Source organism: Peromyscus eremicus, chromosome 8a (assembly GCF_949786415.1).
Source record: "Peromyscus eremicus chromosome 8a, PerEre_H2_v1, whole genome shotgun sequence".
NCBI lineage: Eukaryota > Metazoa > Chordata > Mammalia > Rodentia > Cricetidae > Peromyscus > Peromyscus eremicus.
In genome coordinates this window covers 56481298-56501907 of record NC_081423.1, presented here as the reverse complement: position 1 = coordinate 56501907, position 20610 = coordinate 56481298, and the positions used below count along the sequence as shown (strand labels likewise).

The window sequence follows — 20610 nt, the reverse complement described above, 5'->3', positions numbered from 1 at the left end:
TGGTATTAAGGGGTTATAGCATTAGGAAGGTTAAGAACCGCTGGTCTAAAGGATGGATGTAGACACAGGGATGGGTGGAGGCACAGTCTCATGCTCTATTCCAAAGCTATCATGGGAGCTAGAGGTGCTGAGGTGATCAAGGATGATCCCTGGCTGAGGACAGGAAGGGAGGGAGGGATATTAGCCTTCGAAGGAGACTGGGCTATGCTCTGTATTGTGGTGAACCGGAAGAGATGGTCTCTGGGCTTGAGAGCTGCTGAGTGCCAGAACATGGCCCTGGGGCTACCTCCTCTCCAATAATGCAGGTGGCATCCATCAAGGAAGGGCCCCACCTCCCTCAGCTACCCTTGTCCACTGTTCTGTGATATTTGCTTGAAGCTAAGGGCCAGAAGGACAGACAGCAGCTGAGACATGTCTGGCTTGTTTCCAGAGTTGAACTAAGCTAAGGTTGTTCCACACTGTGCTGTGTAGTGTTTCCTTGAGCTGGGGGCTGTACTAGCCCCTGTGGGCTTCCAGGGCCAACCAAGCTACCTCCCTGGAGGATGGTATTCACACCTGGAGATGGGAAAGGACAGCTGCAGGCCAGCCACTAAGGCTGAGTCTCTCTCTGGAACTCCCTCAACCACGTAATCTATAAGCCCACCTGCCTGGCTTCTACTTGCTCACCAGCTGATAGAAGGTGACTTGAGGTCCCTCAGCATCATACAGGAACCACCAGGTGGCGGCAGCCACCGTAGCCAGGCCTACATACACTGTTGGCAGAGGAAGAGGAGACATTGCAGGCAGCAGCTGAGGTTCTTAGCCATCCCTGTCCCCTTCCCAACCATCCCTTGAGTTTTCCCCTCCCTCCATAAGCCATGGCCTACTAACATTTACTCTGTGCCAATGGCGCCCCTGAGTGGCAACCTCATCTGCCACACTCTTAGGCACAGTGACTGGTCTAAATTTGCACTAATAAAAACAGGCCTGAGATTTTTATAAAAATAAACCCCAAATCTCCCTGGGCTGTGGAGATGACTCAGTGGACATAAGCATGAAGATCTGAACTTGGATCACCCAAGTAAAGGCTGGATGTGGCTGTGTATGCCTGCAATCCCAGCACATGGGGTTTGTAGGGAGACAGACAGGAGGATCACTGGAGTTTGCTGGCCAGTCTATCCAGCACCTCCCCCCACCACCAAAAGGCAAGCTCCAGGTTAGTGAGAGACCCTATCTGAAGGGAATCGGCAGAGTGATAGACCAGCCATACCCTGTGCCTAGTCTTTTCAGTCACACGAGCCCACAGAATCTGTTAGCAGAAGCTGGTTGGGTGGCACTGTCTGCAGTCCGCAAACCTAGGATGCTCCTGAGGGCAGGAGCCCTGCTTACCTCCAATAGCCAAATACCGGAAAAAAAGCCAGCCACTGATGAGAGCCTCACGGGGGTTCCGAGGCAGCTTCTCCATGATATCCAGATCTGGTGGGTTGAAGCCAAGTGCTGTGGCAGGGAGGCCATCTGTCACCAGGTTCACCCAGAGCAGTTGCACAGGGATCAGGGCTTCGGGCAGGCCCAGAATTGCTGTGAGGAAGATACTAAAACCAGAGTCATGGGCTCTAGCCTGAGCAGGCCAGCCACCAGCAGAGGGTCCAGCTCCACCTCTCACCCCAGGCTGGAGGAGGGGCCCTCCACAGCTTCCTCTGCAGCCCAAGAGTGATGTGAGTATACTGGGTACATCTGTCCTTTAGGTATAACAAGGACAGTTGGGTGTGTGCACACATACCACATGCCAAAGCATCAGACATGTGCAAACACCTGACACCTGTCACACAATCACATAAACACACAAATACAAACAATCACCCATGTGCTGGCCCCAAAGTGCAATGATGAAGAATCCGCATGCATTGAGTACATACGAGCTCATAGCATCCAACAGGCATCTCTCCCATGCAAACAGAAATGTGAACATAAGCACACTCCGGTATACATTCTGTTGGTGTTTATGTCCAATGATGCTTAAAAGCACACCTGCATTCCTAAGCATAGACCTCTCACCTGAACATACTATACATACACACACAGATCAATGCATGCATACACGTAGACACCCTGTTGCCCTGTGGTGAAGCTGCTTCTCCGGTCTTATGGGTCTCAAGGTTGAGAAGTGATGAAGAGGGAAGACCATGGCTGGAGGGATGGTAGAGGATGCCGGAGTGTACCACAATCTGGGAGTAGCCTTCTCAGGGACAGAGAGTTGTTCGGTACAGGGGCTTGAGAGGAGGGTGCATGGAGCCTCACCAGACAACCTCGCCAACATTGGAGGAGATGAGGTAGCGGATGAATTGCTTCATGTTGTTGTAGATGGCCCGGCCCTCCTCCACTGCGGCCACAATGGAGGCAAAGTTGTCATCGGACAGTACCATCTCTGCTGCTGACTTGGCCACAGCGGTGCCTGAGCCCATGGCGATGCCAATCTCTGCCTTCTTCAGGGCTGGTGCATCATTCACCCCATCGCCAGTCTGTGGGCCGGGCCAGGTAAGACATACCTGAGAAACTTGTCCCTTGTCCTCTTATCCCAAGCAATCCTACTGTTAGGGGATGTCCCCAAGGACTCAGACAGATAGACAGAAGAAATGGTGGAGTCAAGAATGAGCTTAGAGAGCCAGCCTGTAGTCCCAGCCACTCATAAAACAGAAGCCGGAGGATTACAAGTTCAAGACCAGCCTTAGTAACTTATGGAAACCTGTCTCGAAATGAAAATGAAAAAAGGACAGGGGGTGTGGCTCAGTGATAGAGTGAGGGCCCTGAGTTCTTCTATCCCCTGTATCCCTACCCTCCCATTCAAGTGCGCGTGTGTGTGTGTGTGTGTGTGTGTGTGTGTGTGTGTGTGTGTGTGTAAGGAAGGAAGGAAGAAAGGAAGGAAAGAAGGAAGGGAAAAATAGACATGATCTTATACATTGGTTTAAAGACGAGATTAGAGAAGACAAGGGATGTGGGCTAGGGTGAAATTGGACAAGACCAAGCCTAAGTCCCGAGAAGATGATGAGTCAGCGACAGAGATGAGGTGGACCCACACTGAGGACGGGCATGAAATTCAGGTTGGATATGGAGTAGACATCAAACTGAGATTAGAGAGAAAGCTGACATCAATTCAGAGATGACGTCATGGTTGTGGCCCAAGTCAAGGGCCGGGTACATACTAGAGTCAAGGTGAGCACAGAATCTAGATAGGACTCAGGCTGAAGGTAAACAACACAAACTAAAGTAGAGGTCAGAGTCAACGTTATCGTCCTCATGATCGGTGACATCATAGCCAAATTTGGAGTTGTAAGGTCAGGATTGGAGACCAGGTTAAAATCGAAATCAGCGTAAAGTTAACATTGAACAGTGTTGGGGAATCAGAGTCAATGTCTGCGATCAGTTCTAGACCGGGTCAAGGCTTAAATGCATATCAGAATTAAGCCCAATGTAAACAAATAAGAGGGTCAAGGGGGGTTAGCCTCAATGTGATTAACAAAACAAGTTGGAGATCAAGGTCAGTGTAAAAGTCGAAGGTGAGAGCAAGAACAGGGTTACAGCTGTAATCAATTTAAGCAGCTCCCAGGCTCTACTCTCCCACCCCCCAGTAGCCTCACCATGGCAGTGATCTCGTTAAAGGACTGTAGGTTCTCCACGATGCGAGACTTATGGGCGGGCTCCACCCGCGCAAAGCAGCGGGCCGTGCGGCAAGCATGGCGCTGCTGCTCCGGGCTGAGGTCATCAAATTCACGGCCTGTGTAGGCCTTGCCCAGCACGTCCTCTGTGTCCCCAAAGATGCCAAGTCGACGGCAGATGGCCACAGCTGTGCCTTTGTTGTCTCCTGTGATCATGACGACCCGAATGCCCGCCCGGGAGCAGCGTGTGATACAGGCAGCCACCTCTGGTCTCGGTGGGTCTAACATGCCCACACAGCCCACGAAGGTCAGGTCTGTCTGTGGGGTAGGGGCAGAGGCAAGCACAGCCTGAGTCTATCCTTGACCTGGTTCGTGCCCAGCTACTGCAAGAAGAACCTGGCTCTCAGCACCCACCTCGTACTGTACAAACTGACTGCAGTCATCCAATCGCATGTCCTCCTTCCTTGGGGGCGTGTCCCTGGTGGCCAAGGCTAAGCAGCGCAGTGTGTCAGAGCCTGAGCCCCAATCCCGGATCTTGGCCAGAATATGTTCTCTGGAGGTGGTGTTCAGGGGTACTGTTCGGCTCCCCACTCGGACTAAGCTACAGCGCTCAATTACACTCTCTGGAGCTCCCTGCAGAGGGAAGGGGAGAAGAGTCAACTCTGCCAGCCAGGACCCTGGCCCTCCTTGCTGCTGGGTAGAGGAAAGTGCAAGCCTCTGTGGAGAAAGGCCAACCAAGAGCTCAGACAGATGGGAAGAGCCTTTCTTTGTAAGCTCAGAGGGGGAGCCTGGTGGGTCTCACTATGAGAAAACCTGAAGGGATGGGCAGGTGAGGTCACAGACACCCACTGGGTGGCCCCTGCCTTTACCAGCCCCCAACTGAGAAGGCTTGCTGCAACATTTGGAGGTCTGATTGGGATCTGCATCTCCCATGGGTACCTGTGTCCCTCTCTGCTTGCCTGGTCCCACCGGAATCCCCATTTTATAAGGGCTCCGCAGTAGCAGATAGGCATACTGAGCCCCACCAGAGGGCAGTAGGAAGAGAGGCATGCGGTGTGGCAGGTGCGGCCCTGGCAAGGCGGCTTTTGGTGGAGGGGTGACTGACTCATTTCATCAGGGTCTCATCTGGGCCTAGGACTGGTTTCTGGCTAGGGCATCAGTGGCAGGCATCTTCCTCTCCCTTAGCCTAAAACCCCAGGGCCTGCCTTCTCTAAGAGGCCAGGGTTCCCAGGATGGAAGCGCTGTCATTTCATAGGCACTAAGATCTCCACTGTGGGATAAAGCTAGGGATGGGATCCCTGGAGAGCTGGGACGGGAGCTGCTCCTTTCCCTCCCCAGGTTTCAGCTTCCAAAAAAAAGGAGCACCAACCACATCACCACCAGTGATCAGAGGCACAGGGCTTCTGAGAGCTTTTAGCCCAACTTTGTCATTCCCCATGGGGTGCCCAAGATCACAGAGGAGCACTGATGACCCTAGAGTCCTGTGGCAAGACAGTAACCCTCAGGCCAGAGCTAGGGACCACGGTCCCTTAGCTACTGGATGCTGCTCTCAGTGTCCTATTGGGTGTTGACCAACCTCGCTCCAGAGCCATGGCTTTGACAATGGGCCTCCCTACTACTGCAGTCTGTGGGGCTTTTATTTATTTATTTTGTTGTTGTTGTTGTTCATCTGCTCTTCTTTTTTCTTTCTTTTCTTTCCCTTCCTTCCTCCCTTTTTTTCTTCCTTCCTTTCTTTCTTTTCTTTTCTTTTTTTTTTTTTTGAGATAGGGTCTCATATAGCCCAGACTCATGAACCCAAACTCACTTATGTAGCAGATCCTCCCACCTCTACTTCCTCAAGCGCTGAGACTACAAGCATATGCCGCTATACCTGGTTTTCGTCATTCTAGGGAACAAACTTATGGCCTCTTGTACTCTAGGCAAACACTCTACTAACTGAGCTATGCTCCCCCTGGTTTTCTAGACACTGGAGACCAGATTGCTCCCTACCCCCCCGCCCCCCCCCATCCCAGAAATAACCCCAGGCCTCACAGGCAGGCCCCCACCTTCACGAACATCTTGCTGCCCTGGACCTTGGGGTCAGAACGAGTAGGTGTGCAGTACACAGACATGGACTTCCGGTCCCGGGAGAACTCGAGGGTAAACTCCTTCCGCATGAGTTGCTTGATGACCTGCAAGGTCCAGGTAGGTCAGGGCATGAAGGACAGAGTTCGCAACTCTTGCCTGCTTCTCACTAGCCACTCGGGAGAAGATTCTTGTTCCTTGAGGCCTGCTAATCTATACTCCTCTGACTCTGGCATTCAAGGTTCTCCCCTTCTTCTCCCAAGACGTAGTCATTTCCCATCTGGAAGCCTGTGCCTACATTCAGCCTTTTCCTCTCTCTGCTCCACAGATACATCTTGCAAGCTTGAGGTCCTCCCCTCTTCCTTGAAGCCCACCCCCAAAGCCTATGCTTTTGTCTTCCCCATCTGCAGATACTCCAGAACTCCAGGCTGTGCGGACAAGGCTAAGCCCCGTTCTACTCACCGAGTTGCAGGCGCCAGCGCGCTCCACCCGGGACAATGCAGCCAGGTCCGTGTCAAACACATTCATCTTCTCTACCAGGCAAGTCAGGGCTGTCTCCGTGGCCTCTCCTACCTTCTCGTATACGCCCTTGGCCTGGGGGGTGTGTGTGTCACAGTGCATAGAGAGTGAGGGCCTTCTGCTGTCTTTATTGATTACTTTTGAGACAGGATCCTGCTATGAGCCCAGGATGGTCTCAGATTCACAACTGACCCTCCTGACTCAGCCTCCTAAGAGCTGGGATTATATGAGTACTTCAGCACACAAGGCTTCCGGGTTCTTCTTGCTGAGCCTCAACCCTGCTCCTTCACCACATAGGGCTCCCTGGCTCCTGTGTTCTTATCTGTCTATGCTACTGTACATACAGAGCATCTTTGGGGGAGGCAATGTAGTCACACAGGTCCCCTGTTCAAAACCCTCTGGTGGCTCTCTGCTTGCCCTTGGCTTGGCAGGAGAGCTGACTTGTCTGGCTAAGGGTTCCTGGAAGACTGGGGTATCCTCCAGTATGTTCCATCCCCTGCTTCAGTCACACGAATAGCAGCATTCAATGTGTGTCAAATCTAGCTTTTGCAGGATGAGCCTTTCCCACGTCATGCCTTCGGCTTTAAATGTCCACATTTGTCCTGTCCCCCACCCAGTGTCTTCCCAAAGCATCCCTGGCCTTCTAGCTTCTTACATGGCAGTCTCTCAGGGGGCAAGGTTATACAAACAATCTGAGCAGAATGAGGAGGAGGGTTGGAAGGGAGGGTGTACATGGTACAGGGTGTACCATGCTCCTGGAGTGTGGCCCGCTGAAGCAGCAAGGAACACCAACCTCAAACAATGAGACTCTGGACAAAGGAAAAGGGTCTGTCCTCAGAAATGGAACCTAGGGAGGTCATGGAAAGGAGGGGGCCCACCTCATTGTAGTCCAGTGCTGAATCATTGCAAAGGGCACAGATGGTCGCTAGCTCCACAAGTCCATCAAACTGCCCACAACGCACAGGCTGCTCCCCTTGTCGCCTGCAGAGAGAAAGTGGTCAGCCCAGAGCCTGGCCCTGCCCCTGAGAGGTGTCCTGCATTGACCCCTCCCCCAGAAAAGCACTCCCACGGACCCCTCTGGTGTCCCATGGTGCTCCACCCACTTGACCCCACAATACCCTTGCTCCCACACTCACACTTCGCCCTCTGGGGTATATGTGGTACCCGAGATGGTGAATTCATGCAAACGACAGGAGCCTGCCTCTGCTTCAGCTACCACGAACATCTGTGAGCGCAAGGGCGGGTTCAGGCTGCTGGATGGCTTCCTTTCTCCCTGCCATCAGCTTAAAGAGAGTCTGCCCCAGGAGGATGTTTGAGGCACCCTCCCCGAGAGTCACTGAAGGGCCTTCCTTCCCCTTTCACTAGAGTGAAGAAGTGAGCCCAGGCTAGGTCCAGGCTAGGCACCTGGAGACTCTGCTCTGTCCAGTGGCATCTGGCTCTCACTGGCCAGTGCTCAGGACTCCTGAGGGTTCTGTAGCCCATCTTTCAGTGCCTGAGATGTCTGCCAACATGACAGGGCCCTGAGTTGAGCAGGATACCTGGGCCCTTGTTCATCTCTCTGTGTGACCCCTTTCGAGCATATAAGCCTCAGTTTCTCTACTGGTAACATAGGGAGAAAGTGAGCCCAGAGCCCAATGGCGAGGGTTGAATTCTCTGTCTTCAAGGAAGAAACCCATATCTTGTGCTGAGGCAGTTCCCTCCAACCCACAGGTGACTCTAGAGAATGAGCTTCTGCTCTCAGGGCCTGCTGGGTCATCCAGCCCCTACCTGCACTCTCCCCTACCAGGGCAGCCCATTTCCTAGTCCATCAGCCCACTGAAAGAGACTTCCTACAGCTCATTCTTAAGCCAGTGGCCAGTCTAGCATCCCGAAGGTACTCCGAACTAGCTCTTCCTTCTTGTCCTTTCTGTTCTGGGGCAGTCTTCCAATGAGCATAGTCCATTACCCAGCATGCTCAGCCACCGCCACTTCCTCACACCACGCTTTTCCAATCTTTAGTTAGGGAACACTGATACGATCCCGCGAGGGATTTTACCAAGTCAGAGGATGCAGGACAGCAGAGCTTGCCCATGCCTCTCCCCTGCATCAGACTCTGAAGCACTTCCAGGGGGCTGTAAGGTCTCAAGAGCCCTAAGCCAGCTCCTAGGGCACACTAGGCAGACTGTGGGAGCAGAGGCGAAAGGGGCATGGCAGGTGCCTGAGGTAGGAAACCCACAGCTGTCACTATCTCCCCAGCTACCTCTCTGCCAAGGCAGAATGGGCCTTCGTCCCTTGGAATTCCAGCCAGAATCCCTGGCACATGCGGACAGTGGACCCAGGATATGGGATCAAGTGCCCTAGAATGAATAATTGCTGCCCTAGCCTTTCCCAGGTCACTGGAGCTAGCGTATCTGGTGACAGGCGTCAGGTGAACAGTCAGGACAGAGCAGGACAGAACTTGGGTCCAATGACATGGGGACTGCACTTGACCCTCTCTTGGATCCCTTAAGGTAGTTACTGGCAGGGCTCACACCTAGCTTTCAGATGAGGAGACTAAGGTCCACAGACTGGAAACAGCCTGCCCAGGACACTGAATGACACTGGGCCCCAGTGATGTATCTAGACAGGCACTGATGCAGCCTGCTTTACACACGGAAGACCTCAGTCTGCTGCTTCCCACTGCCAACTGGGAGACAGAGCACAGGTTCTCCATTCCTTACCGAAAAGGAGGTCAGGGAGCCAACCTAGCCACCCAGCATCACCTAACACCAGTGGGTCCCAACCCAGCTGCCACTCACCCTGCAGACAGACATCTGATTGGTGGTGAGCGTCCCTGTCTTGTCAGAGCAGATGACTGAGGTGCAGCCCAGGGTCTCCACAGAGGGCAGGCTCCGCACAATGGCATTCTTGCGTGCCATACGCCTTGTGCCCAGTGCCAGGCATGTAGTGATGACTGCTGGGAGGCCCTCGGGAATAGCAGCCACAGCCAGGGCCACAGCAATCTTGAAGTAGTAGACTGCACCACGGAGCCAGGATCCACCGTGGGCTGGGTCAGCAAAGTGGCCGATGTTGATGACCCACACAGCCACACAGATCACAGAGATGGCATGGGACAGCTGCCTCCCAAACTCATCCAGCTTGCGCTGCAGTGGCGTCCTCTCAGGTTCCACAGCCGCCATCTGGCTCCGAATCTTGCCCAGCTCTGTGTGCAGGCCTGTGGCCACGGCCACACCCAGGGCTTTGCCTGATGCAATATTGGTGCCCTAGCCAGAGAAGGACAAGGAAGTGCAGCTCAGCCTCTGGCCAGGGCCGGGAATCCCTGACTCCAAGCCAGAATAGGCTCTTCTGTGTGGCCAGTGTTTCCAGACTTACATAGTCTGGTATTTACTGGATTGTTGCTCTATGAAGGCAGGGATTTAGAGGGTCACCACATGTCCTGTGCCTAGCATAGTGCTTCAGGACTGATATCAGCCGCATGTCTCAAGTCCAACCCATAAACCCCATCAAAACAGGACTCATAAACAGCCACTATGGCCACACAGGAAGGAGTGTGGCTGACAACGATCTCAGGCAAGTAGTTTGTACATATTTACTGAATCCTCAAAAACCTGAGACTCCAAACTCCCATTCCCAAGGCCCTGGGGCAAAAGACCCAACTCCTAGTGTAGAGGACAGGTGGCCTCATACCCCAGTGTCCTGGTCTGCAAAATGCCCCCATAGACCCGAGATGCAGTCTCCATAGAGGCTGCCTGGTGCCCCTTCGGATGGGTGTGGAGGGGAGCTGGTAGAACATGGGTGTTACTGGCAGCTCTGCCTCTCCTTCACCCAGAGCAATGTAGCTGCGCCCCCAAACTAAGGCAAAGGCCCACAGCAAGCCACCTCCCTTCCATGGGTGACATGCCTCCCTCCCCACCCCAAGCAGCTCATCTGCCCATGCACTCAGGCAGGGCTCTCTGCAGAAGCTCCGAGGACCCATGGTGTTCTCCGTTCCAGTTCACTTCCAGGGAGGCTCTTCAGCACACCCTCTGCCTGGGTGTGCTGGGGCATGGTCTGGCTGAATTGCAGCTAGCTCTATCCCTTCTGTACCCTCTCCTGACTCCCATCTTCCATTGAGTGACCCAAGGCAAGCCTTGTACCTCTCTAGCTAGAAGCACAGTATCCTAGCAGGAAAGAGAAATCCTTAAGACCCGGATGTCTGAACTTACATCTCAACTCTGGTGCTTATTCACTATGACCTTGGACAATTGACTTAACCTCTCCTAGCCTGTTTCCTAACATAGATAACAAGATATGGACAACCTTATTCAGCGGCTTGTTGTGTGGATTAAATAAACTATCAAGTTTAAAGGGCTTAGACCAATGCCAAGCAAGCAGTCCTCAATAAACACAAGCTATTATAATTACTAAAAATTTGCATGTATTATTGGTAACCAAAAGATCCATTCCTATAGGACTCTGAAAATGTTTTAAAAAAATTTACATGCCAGGAGTTGTGGTACATGCCTTAATCCCAGCACTCAGGAGGCAAAGGCAGGTGGCTTTCTGAGTTAAGAAGCCAGCCTGGCTTACATAGGGAGTTCCAGGCTAGCCAGCGCTACACAGTGAGACCCTGTCTCAAAAAACTAAATAAAAATACACTTAAAAAAAAAATGACAGACAATAAAGTTTTTTATTACATTTTTGTGTGGGTGGTGGTGGTGGTAGTGATGGTGGTGGTGGTGGTGGTGATGGTGGTGGTAGTGATGGTGGTGGTGGTAGTGATGGTGGTGGTGGTGGTGGTGGTGAACATGCATATGCCACCATATGAGTGTGGAATCAGTTCTCTCCTTTAAGCCTGTGAGCCCTGGGGACCAAACTCAGGTCTTCAGGCTTGGTGGTAAGTACCTTTATCAGCTGAGCCATCCCACCAGTACACCTATAGGACTATTATTACTGTCCAGGCTAAGCCCCGAGCATCCCAAGAACTTACAGAAAACAGCATGTTCTTCTTGTCCTGGTTCACGGCTCTGGGGTCCGGGATGGCGTCTGTGTGCTTGGTCACAGACACAGACTCCCCTGGTTACAAGATGAGATATGAGAAGCCCCACCCTGAGACAAGCCCATCACCTGGACCCACCCCCACTCTCCCGGAGCCCTTGGGCCTCACCTGTCAGGATGGACTGGTCCACTCGAAGGGTGGTGGACTTGATCTCAATGAGGCGGAGGTCAGCAGGGACCTTGTCTCCCACTGCACAGGGAGAATGGCAGGGCTGAGAGGGGCCCTAACCCCAGCAAAGCCAGAAAGGCTCCCAGAGGCAAGGCTAAGACTAGAGGCAGGGTCCTGAGCTATGATCCCTCAGGCAGATCCCAGCCACTCTGGCCACAGTCTCTGGATCTGTCCAACAGGGCTTTGGAAGGTTCTACTATCAGTCCTCCGTAGCACAAGATAGAAGCAAGGAGAGAAACAAGGCTCCCTGCTGTCACAGAGTGAAAGGAGAAGGGCCTGGACATACCCACCTGCCACTTCCACAATGTCCCCAGGGACGATGTCCCGGGCTCGGATCCTCTGCACACCCTTGCGGTCAGAGCGGATCACCTTACCCATCTCAGGCTCATACTCCTTCAAGGCCTCAATGGCACTCTCAGCATTGCGCTCCTGCGGAACGTAAGTGGGCAGGTGGTCTCCCTTTGCTGCCCCAGGAGGCCTCCCCTGGAGACTAAAACCTCTGGGACTAGGATAGATCCGAAAGCAGAAAGCACACCTAGCAGATAGGAGACCCCAGGGACCGGCCCACCCCCAGCACCTCCCACCTGCCACACTCCCACGATCGCATTGGCCACGAGGATCAGCATGATGACTAGGGGCTCCACAAAGGCTGTTGTGGTCTCTTCACCCTCCTCGAACCAGGCCAGGACCTGCAGGGACAGAGCTGGTCAGCCTGGCTGTGCTGAGGGCCCCCCTGAGATGAACTCCTTGCCTTTTATACCCTGCATTCTGTCTGTTCCCCTGGGGGACCCTGGGCTTAGAGAGAAGGCCTTGGTGGAGGAAGGATACCCACCTTCTAGATATGTGGCCACAGCCCTCCTCCCACCCAAACCTCTGTCTCCAAGGAAACAGAGGCAGCTGGAGACCTCTCTCTGCCTTCCTTGCTTTTCACTGTAGTCCTCAATCAGTAGCCTCAGATGTTCCTGGGGACTTGTTAGAACTGAAGTTCTCGGGCCAGCCCAGACATCCTGAGCAGAAACTGCTAACAAGCTTTTATGATTCTGGTGAGTGTTCATGGTGAGGGTCCTCCAGTCAGAGGAACATCATTCCCACCGCTGAGTCGAAGCCTTACTGGGACTCAGGTCAAGTCCCTCATCCACCTCTTGGCCCAACCAGGGACTTGTCACCTCCCTCCAAAGTCCTCACTGTTTCCATCTGTTCTTTGAAGGGTAAAGGTATTCCTTTGGCTTTGCCATTTTAGACATCTGCATGGATTTTTTTTTTTTTTATTGTTCGTTTTTCTTTTCTTTTGTAAGAGTTCCAGTTTTCACAAGGACAGTGACCAGGAGAGCCAACCACCACTGGACAGGAAAAGCTAGTCCCAGCCAGTACCATGGGGCTCGACATTCTGAGTCACCAAGATGAAGTCTCCTCCCCAGGAGCAGAAATCATACCTGCCTGCCTTGTGTTTGCTTCTCAGACATGGAAGACAGTCATTGTCTTCCTCCCCATTCCCTCTGGGCCCAGGACCTGTGGTCCAGAAGGGGCCCAGACAGCAAAAACGAGGAAGGTACAAAGAAAGAGAAGCCAAGATAGAGGTTAAAGTCTGTTTGAGGAACCCAGGAAGGGACCAGGGGCCTTCAACTGAAGAGAGTTTGGCCCCTAAACAGACATCTACCAATGTCTGAAGACATATTCGATTGTCACCGGGAGATGCTGCTGCCACCTGACAAGGAGGCCAGGGATGTTCAACATATCAGACCACCCTCAGCCCTCTGCAGAACCATCTGGTTCAAATGTCAAGGGTGCTGAGGCTGACAGACCCTGGCTAGGGCAGGGACAGGCCAGGCAGGTTTGAGGTTCTGAAAGCCATAAATGAGGGCATAAATGGGTTAGAGGAGTTCAAGTGGGAGCCCTGAGTTCAGTGTGGGACAGCTGAAGACAGAGGAATGTCCCTGACTGACAGGAGAGCAGCCAGGGGCCCTGAGCACTGGCAGGACCTGGCTCACAGGGTGGCAGGGAGGGCTTACTTACAAAGGAGACCAGGGCTGCCAGCAGCAGGATGCGTACCAAGAGGTCATCAAACTGCTCCAGCACCAGCTCCCACAGGGACTTCCCTGGAACAGGAGAGTGTGTGAGGTCCAGACCCCTGGTCATCACCCCCTCCCCGCCCTGCCCCCATCACCCTCTCCACTCAGAACTAGGGACTTTTAGGGACCCTCTCCCTATTGATCAGAGGGAAAGCCCGAAGTCCTGAAGGGTTCATCTGAGGGTTCAACAAGACATCTATCTGGGAATGGGGTGTTGCAGCCTGAAGGTGTCTAGCCTGGGGGAGGGTATTATATCCTGCAGCCTTCCCAACCCACTCGGCCTCACCTTCCTCAGTAGGGAGCTCTGCAGGATCCAGGCAGCCACGGGAACAGGATGAAAGACAAGAGAAAACTGGTTACTAGTAGGCCCTTCTGGAGTCTGGAAGCCCCTCCCGTGGAGCGCATTGGAGCCCACCATGGCGTCTCACGTGTCCTCCCAGCTCTGAGGGCACAGAATCAAAGTTCAAGTTCAATGGCTACCCTTTACCCCACCCAACTCTGTTAAGGAGTCTAGTATGGCCTGGCTCACCTTAGGATGAGACCAGAGGGGAAGGGGAGCTTCCATCCCCACCCCCTTTCATAGAAATAAAATTGAGGCTCAGAGAAGAGAAAGAACCCGAGGTCACAGAGTCCACAGTTCTTGCAACCCCATCGCATTGATCTTCCTTGTACAGCTGCTTGCCAGCCCTGGCCAGAGCCTCCCTGCCTTAGCAAGTTCTCAGTGCTCCTTGTAGTCCTCAGGAAAAGGCCAGCTGGGAATCCCACCTACCAACCTCCCTGGATACCCTTAGTATTTCTAGACATCAACCAACCATCCATCTTCAGGTCCTTCTTGGGGTCCCTCTTGGAACTCCACTCCAGACACACTCAAGGAAGATGGCCCTCGTGTGTCCAGTCCCATACAACACTGTGAAGAATGCTGTCTCTAAACACCAGTAGCACCCGCCTCAGTTTACCCGCCAAACTTCTTTAAAAAGTTCATTTTTCATGTTTATTTTAGTTTCCTTTTTTTATGTGTAAGAATGTTTTGCCTGCACTTATGTATGTGTACCACATCCATGCCAGAAGAACGTGTCAGATCCCGTGGAACTAGAGCTGCAGACAGTTGTGTGCTAGGAATTGAACCTGAGTCCTCTGCAAGAGCAGCCAGTGCTTTTAACTGCTGAACCATCTCTCCGTCACACCCGCCAAACTTTCTTCCCCACCTACAATTCTAGAATTAATTTCACACCCGCTGTAAGATTACTGGCTGGCTGCTCTGGGTCCCTGGGATCTTTAACTTGCCCTAGCAGCCTCCAGCAGAAGCATGTGGCATGCCGGGCCTGTCTCACATCTGCAAGGACTGAGGATCGGATGGACAAGCAGCTGGAGCAAAGTTCCACAGCAAATCGGTGTCTGCGCGGAGCTGTGCCGGTGGCAGAGCTGAACCCCAGAGTTGGCGTTCTGGTAGGCTCCCCTCTTTGCCGGAGCCCTTCCCCTGCTGAAGCTAACTGAAGCCCCCCATGTGGCCAGTCTTTCTGAACTGTCCCTCCTCCTGTCCTCAACGGCTGCTCAAAGGCCAGCGGCCTCAGCCGCACCCAGGACCCACTCCCAGCCCAGATCGGAGCCCCCCCTTTCCACTCCCTGACCGTGGCCCAGTTCCTCACATCTCTCCACCTGTTCTTGGCCCAAAGACATTTTTTTTCCTGTGGGAACTCTTTCCCCAGACTGTGCGCCGCAGAGGTTTGGGGATTGCACCTGTCAGCTGAACCACGGACAGCAGCAACCACTGGCCCTCGGGGCTCTGAGAGGGAAACATATAACCTAAAAATATACTTTCTAGCATTTTCTCTAAAGGCCTATTTTAGGCAATGGCTGACATTTTCCACGGAAAATGTAATCTCCAGTGTCCTGTGTTGAGATTAAAATCAAACAGCCTTTCCTTTCTGATCTGTTTAACTGGAGAGAACAGGAAAGGTAGGGGGGAGGTCCAGGCCCAGTTTCTGGGCCAGTTCTCCAATGGAGCAGAGTCCCTTAGAGGTCATCTTAGCTACACCCCTGCATCAAACAAAGCGGTGCTCACCTCATAGCACATATCAGCAGCTTCTGCTGGGCTCTACCCAAGAGTCTCTCACCTCGCCAAGACTCATGGCCAAGAGAAGGGCTGTTAGTCTCACCCGACTCCCTCATGCTGATTCTCTGGTCTTTTGCTCCGAGGCAAGCCTCCCCCACCCCCTCCCCAGGCTCCATGCCTTCTGTGATTATAGATTGGGCAGGATGAGGCCTGGGGTTAGGACACATGTCACAGGCACACGTACCAGTTCTAGTCTTCAGGCTGCATGCTGCCTGCCCGAGGGGTGTCTTTCTAGAAAGTTCACCTCTTCTACCTGTCTACCTGGATCTCCCCTCTGGCTCCCTGACCCACAGTGACCCACTCTTTAAAAGTCATCCCATTTCCCCAAATACTTCTCCCAGCTTGAGGCCACATTGTTAACTGTGCGTTTCTCAGCCCATGAGAGTTTCCAAAAAAAGGATGTGTGTTAGTTCCCAGTCGGCGGATGAGGCTTTTGGTGCAGCGCTCCCTGGAAGGTCACCGTCCCACGGACTGCTCGGTGAAGATGGAGGGAGTGTCTCTCCCATCTGGCATAGCTGTCACCAGCTACATGTGGACACGGAAACCTGGCCAAGTGGCTAATGTGCCTGAGGGTGACATTTCTAACTTTATTGACTTCATTCATTTAAACTTAAGCAGTCACATGAGGCAGTTAGCCGTCTGTCACCGTGGACGGCATGGGCTGGGGTACTGACCCTCCACTATAGTGGTGGTAAGGCACGGGTCTACTAGCTGCTCTGCTACCCTTTATGCATGCATGCTATTCTCTAGAATTCTCCTCAGCTTGAGGAGATACTATTATTATTTCCATGTCATGGCACCTGAGCACAGATAGGCTGAGTCACATCTTTATGACCACACAGCTGGGAAGCATCAGGAAACATTTCTACACCCAGGCCATCTGACCCTCGACCTCTGCTCTGGGCCTCCTGTGCTAACCCCCAGGTAGTCCTGCCTTCCTTCCCCTGGTCCCTTAACTGCCCAGTCAAAGCCACCTGAAAGACCTTGGGATCCTGCATATTTACCTGGATGCCCATTCCTTTGGTAGTGAGCCCAGATCCACCTGCCCAAATTACCTGGTCCAAGAGGGTTTGCTGTCCTCACAAGTGGGGTTTTGGGGGCCTCTACATCCTGCCCATTCAAGTCTGGTCTATTTCAAATGCTGATTCCACTAAAACCCCTGAAGGACCTGATTCTCTTTCACATGAGCGAGTCACAGGGTCACAGAGGAAGCCCAGGTCTGGAAGAGTCCCCAGTGAGGGGAAAGAAGATACTGGCTCTCCGACCTGTCCCTAGCTGATCCTAAGGACTGATGTGATGCCAGGCCTGCCTTGGTACAGACATCCTATTTGCTAAATGGAGGGATGCCTGGTCTCTACCACAGTGTGGACAGCTACACAGGGCAGAGGCAGTAACCTGGTAGGATCCTATCCCCACTGGACTGGCCCAGGCATGGGACCCCCTGAGTCACACACAAAGAGACTCAGAACATGGCATCTGGTCCCGAGGGCATGATTTGCATCCCGCTCTAATTGTTATGCCAAGGCCACTGGCAGGCCCAGGGGCCCGTGTCTGTTTCTCTGTCTGCACAAAAGCTGTGGTGACAGGGATGCCTCTTGAAGCTGACTGAAGGCCGAGTGATTGGCAGAAAGCTCCTGAGGGGGACAGCATAGTCACCAGGCATCGGCACAGTGACAGAGATGGACCATCAGCCCCACAGCATCTCCAGCACCCAGAACAGCGCCTGGCACACACCATGGAGCCCTGCCTCTGCCCCACTGTGAGCATCAAAGCCCAGGAACAGCCTCTGAGGCTTTCCCTGATCTGCCCGGCCTGCCCTTCCAGAGGCACCCCCCCATCTTAGGTTTCTCTACAATCAAGCGAGAGGCCTCATGAGGACCACCACCTTCGTTTTCCTCCATATACCCTTCTCTCGTCACCTCATCAAGACTCCAAGAAGCCAGGGGCCCTTTCATCCCAACCTTGTCCTTCCCCACTCTTTGACCGGGAACTAGCACTGAGCCTTCCACCACTGGACAGGAGCCCCAAGGCAGGCTGAGCCATCCCTGGAGCCATACTGTGTCCTCCACCCCCAACCCCAGGGTCATTGTTGAGTCAGTTGCTCAGGCCTCCTGCCCATACCCTGGAGCTATGGAGCAGAGGGTACAGAGCCAAGCACACCACTGGGCTGTGCCCCCACCCTCCGACCTGTCTACACCCCAACCCTGGGCTCCATGCACCACCTGCTCCTCCAATTTCCTCCTCCTCCAACTCCTTCCTTCTCTCAACATTGAAAACTGGAATTTCGGCTTCTAAATGTCAGTTCCAGCTGGGAGAGGCGGGCACTCACCAAGGTCTTCCTCCAAGGCAAATTTACAGAGCAATTAAATTGTCACTTGTGGAGGCAGGGAGAGGCTCTAGCTAGGCAGGGCCCGCCCAGCCCACCTGGCTCTGCCCTGTCTCCAAGGTCCACCTAGAGTGGATAGCCTGGCCTGGCTCTGAGGGGGACCACTCAGGGGGCCAGAGGGAGGTAGCTCCCGAGCTGCAGAGGGGCACACCAGCCTACCCAGAGCTGGTAGTGAAAGGGTTGTCAACACCTGTGTGTCTTGCCACATCACAGGGCAGACCCCACCTTGCTCACTGCGATTCAGCTGCGACAGGACTGCCACTGCTGTTTGGCAGACCTCAGGGAGGGCCAGGAGATATGACAATTAGAGTCAAGCCCCAAATGGCTACCGGTAACACGGCACTCAGCAGAGGCAGTTTCAGATCCTGAAAGGCACTTAGGAGATGGGGTTGGGGGGCCTATCTGTACTAGGCTGAAGAAACTGGGACCCAAAATGGGTAAGTGTGCCAGAGGTCAGCCAGAGTGTGAGGTCACACCTGCCCTGTCCTCATGGTTTCTGGGGGTCACGCATGTGGGTTTCTCCTGTTCGGTGCCAACTGGGGCCTGGGCTGAAGGCAGGAAACAAGGTCACAGTCGAGGAAGGCACTGTTGAGCCCTCTTGGGATTTCGCCCAACCCAACATCCTTGGCTCTCCAGGGTCCTCAGGGTGGGTGTTTTCGTCAGGATGAACCCAGCACACAGTCTAGCCTTGGGCCTTGGCTTATGCTGTTTAGGGACACAGAGACATCAGATGGCTTCTGAGCAACCAAAGACGCCAAAGCTGACTTAAAAACAGAAAAAATGCAAAGAAAGGTCAAATGTGCGCTTGGACACCACCGTCTGGGCGGCGGAAGTGGACAGGTCGTCTGCATCAGCCCCGTGGACAATGACCCAGCCACAGCCCCTCCACGTGAAAACACTCCTGTTTTGCTCACCAGTTCCACTAGGTGACATGATGTGAGGATGGGGGGGGGGGCCCTAGTAATGCTGTGAGGAATAGCAAAGGAACCAGCCAGCTGGGAAGTGGCGTAAAGAAACTGCAGCCTGCCATGATGAAACCCTGTGAGGACACAAGGAAGCCCAGGGGCTGCTCAGGAGATGTATCCAAGAGTTCTAGCCAAGAGGACCATCACATCTCAGGAGATGTATCCAAGAGTTCTAGCCAAGAGCACCATCACATCCAGGCTACTTCCTTCCCTGTTCAACACATCCAGGCTCTGTGTAAAACAACCCTGGACCCTAGATACCCCCCCCACCCACCCACACACACCAGGTGTGTATCCAGGAAGGAGACTGGTGGCTGGGAATGGCATTGGGGAGACTTTACTGTATACTTTTTGTACCCTTTGAAGATTACACTTCATATAACTTTTTATTAAAAAAAAATTTAGAATTAGGGACATAGCTCAGTGGTTAGAAGGCTAGCCTGGCCTGTGTAAGGCCCTGGGTCAATCCTGAGCATCACTAAAACAAAAACAAAGCATCACTCAGGCTGAGCATGGTGGCACAGGCCTATAATCCCAGCACTCAGGAGTCTGCAGCAGAAAGACTGTAAGTTCCAAGCTAGCAGGGCTATGGAGGCTGGTGGTGTCTTCATGTGTGTTGGACCTCTTGGCTGGTCTGTTAGTAGCTATGTGAGGCTTCTATCCAGCTCTGAGGTTTTCTATCAGGGAAGGGAGGGGGGAGTTAGGAGGGTGGCCCCCACCATTTCTCCGCCCCAGGCAGAATTTGCAAACTTTGAGGAGTTAAGCAAATGACTTCCTTGTGGTTTCCAGCACTAACGACTGCAGGTGCATGGCTGACTAGGGTAGGGGGAACACTAGTCCCTGGGGTGTCCCCTTTGCCTGCAAACCCTGCCCATCCTACCGCCCAGCTCCTGGCCCAGAGCCCAGCCCCACCTCCTGGTTACAGGGCAGGGTGACTCTATGTAAGTGACCTCACTAACCGTGCACAAACAACCCCGACATGGGTCCTACTATACCCTCCTAACACAGACACCAAGGCAGAGCGTCCATCCAAGTGGCCTCCTTAGGACAGAGCAGAGCTAGGGTGCTCACCCCTAACTGTTCCACTCCAGAGGCGGAGCAGAGACTGGAGGACACCCAAGCTCCCCCCGACTCACACACACACAGGCAGAGAGCAGGAGGCAAGGAGAGGCAGCTGGTTCCCCTCTGCTCACCTGACAACTTCCAGAGCCCTGGACAGCTTCCTGAGGAACGAGCCAATGATGGGAGGGACCCGGAGGGCTGAGGAATGAAGTAGGATTGTCTGCTGCCCAGACAACCCCAACACCTAGCACAGGCACTGGCACTGGGGGCAGACCCTGTGTCTGTCTGATGCAGTCAGGAAAAACTGAGGCCTAACGACAAGCCCCACCACCAACGCTACCACTGATTGTGGCCTTGCAGGTCACTTGAGCTTCTGGTGTCTCAGTCACCTCCGTGAAACGGGCGACAAAGTCCTCACTTTGGCATGGTTCAGAAGAAGGAATGAGTTAATTGATGGAAAGTGCCGAGAGCAGGGCCTGGCATGAAGCAACTGCTCAATGAAGTAGGAGCTTCTATTAACACCATCCAAACAGGCACCCGGAACACCCCTGCCAACCTTTCCTACCATGCCCTCACGTACCATGGCAAGCCAAAGTCCTCTCCCATCATCACACT

At 53.5% G+C, this 20610-nt stretch overlaps 1 protein-coding gene across 4 annotated transcripts in view; it reads right to left on the bottom strand.

Annotated features, from left to right (window-relative positions):
* The window catches only part of Atp2a3 (ATPase sarcoplasmic/endoplasmic reticulum Ca2+ transporting 3), a 31132-nt gene that overhangs the window by 8791 nt on the left and 1731 nt on the right, over positions 1 to 20610 (bottom strand). For 3 of the 4 annotated variants that reach the window (XM_059271139.1, XM_059271140.1, XM_059271142.1), the window contains exons 2-18: positions 13756 to 13773; positions 13414 to 13496; positions 11985 to 12089; positions 11691 to 11829; positions 11341 to 11421; positions 11164 to 11249; positions 8993 to 9457; positions 7352 to 7440; positions 7094 to 7196; positions 6159 to 6290; positions 5678 to 5803; positions 4047 to 4265; positions 3615 to 3950; positions 2278 to 2498; positions 2035 to 2166; positions 1369 to 1571; positions 667 to 752 (exon numbers count right to left, since the gene is read on the bottom strand). In XM_059271139.1, the coding sequence (XP_059127122.1) occupies positions 667 to 752; positions 1369 to 1571; positions 2035 to 2166; positions 2278 to 2498; positions 3615 to 3950; positions 4047 to 4265; positions 5678 to 5803; positions 6159 to 6290; positions 7094 to 7196; positions 7352 to 7440; positions 8993 to 9457; positions 11164 to 11249; positions 11341 to 11421; positions 11691 to 11829; positions 11985 to 12089; positions 13414 to 13496; positions 13756 to 13773 (2624 nt within the window). The remainder of the gene's footprint in view (positions 1 to 666; positions 753 to 1368; positions 1572 to 2034; positions 2167 to 2277; positions 2499 to 3614; positions 3951 to 4046; positions 4266 to 5677; positions 5804 to 6158; positions 6291 to 7093; positions 7197 to 7351; positions 7441 to 8992; positions 9458 to 11163; positions 11250 to 11340; positions 11422 to 11690; positions 11830 to 11984; positions 12090 to 13413; positions 13497 to 13755; positions 13774 to 20610) is intronic. The other variant, XM_059271141.1, reaches the window with a different exon arrangement.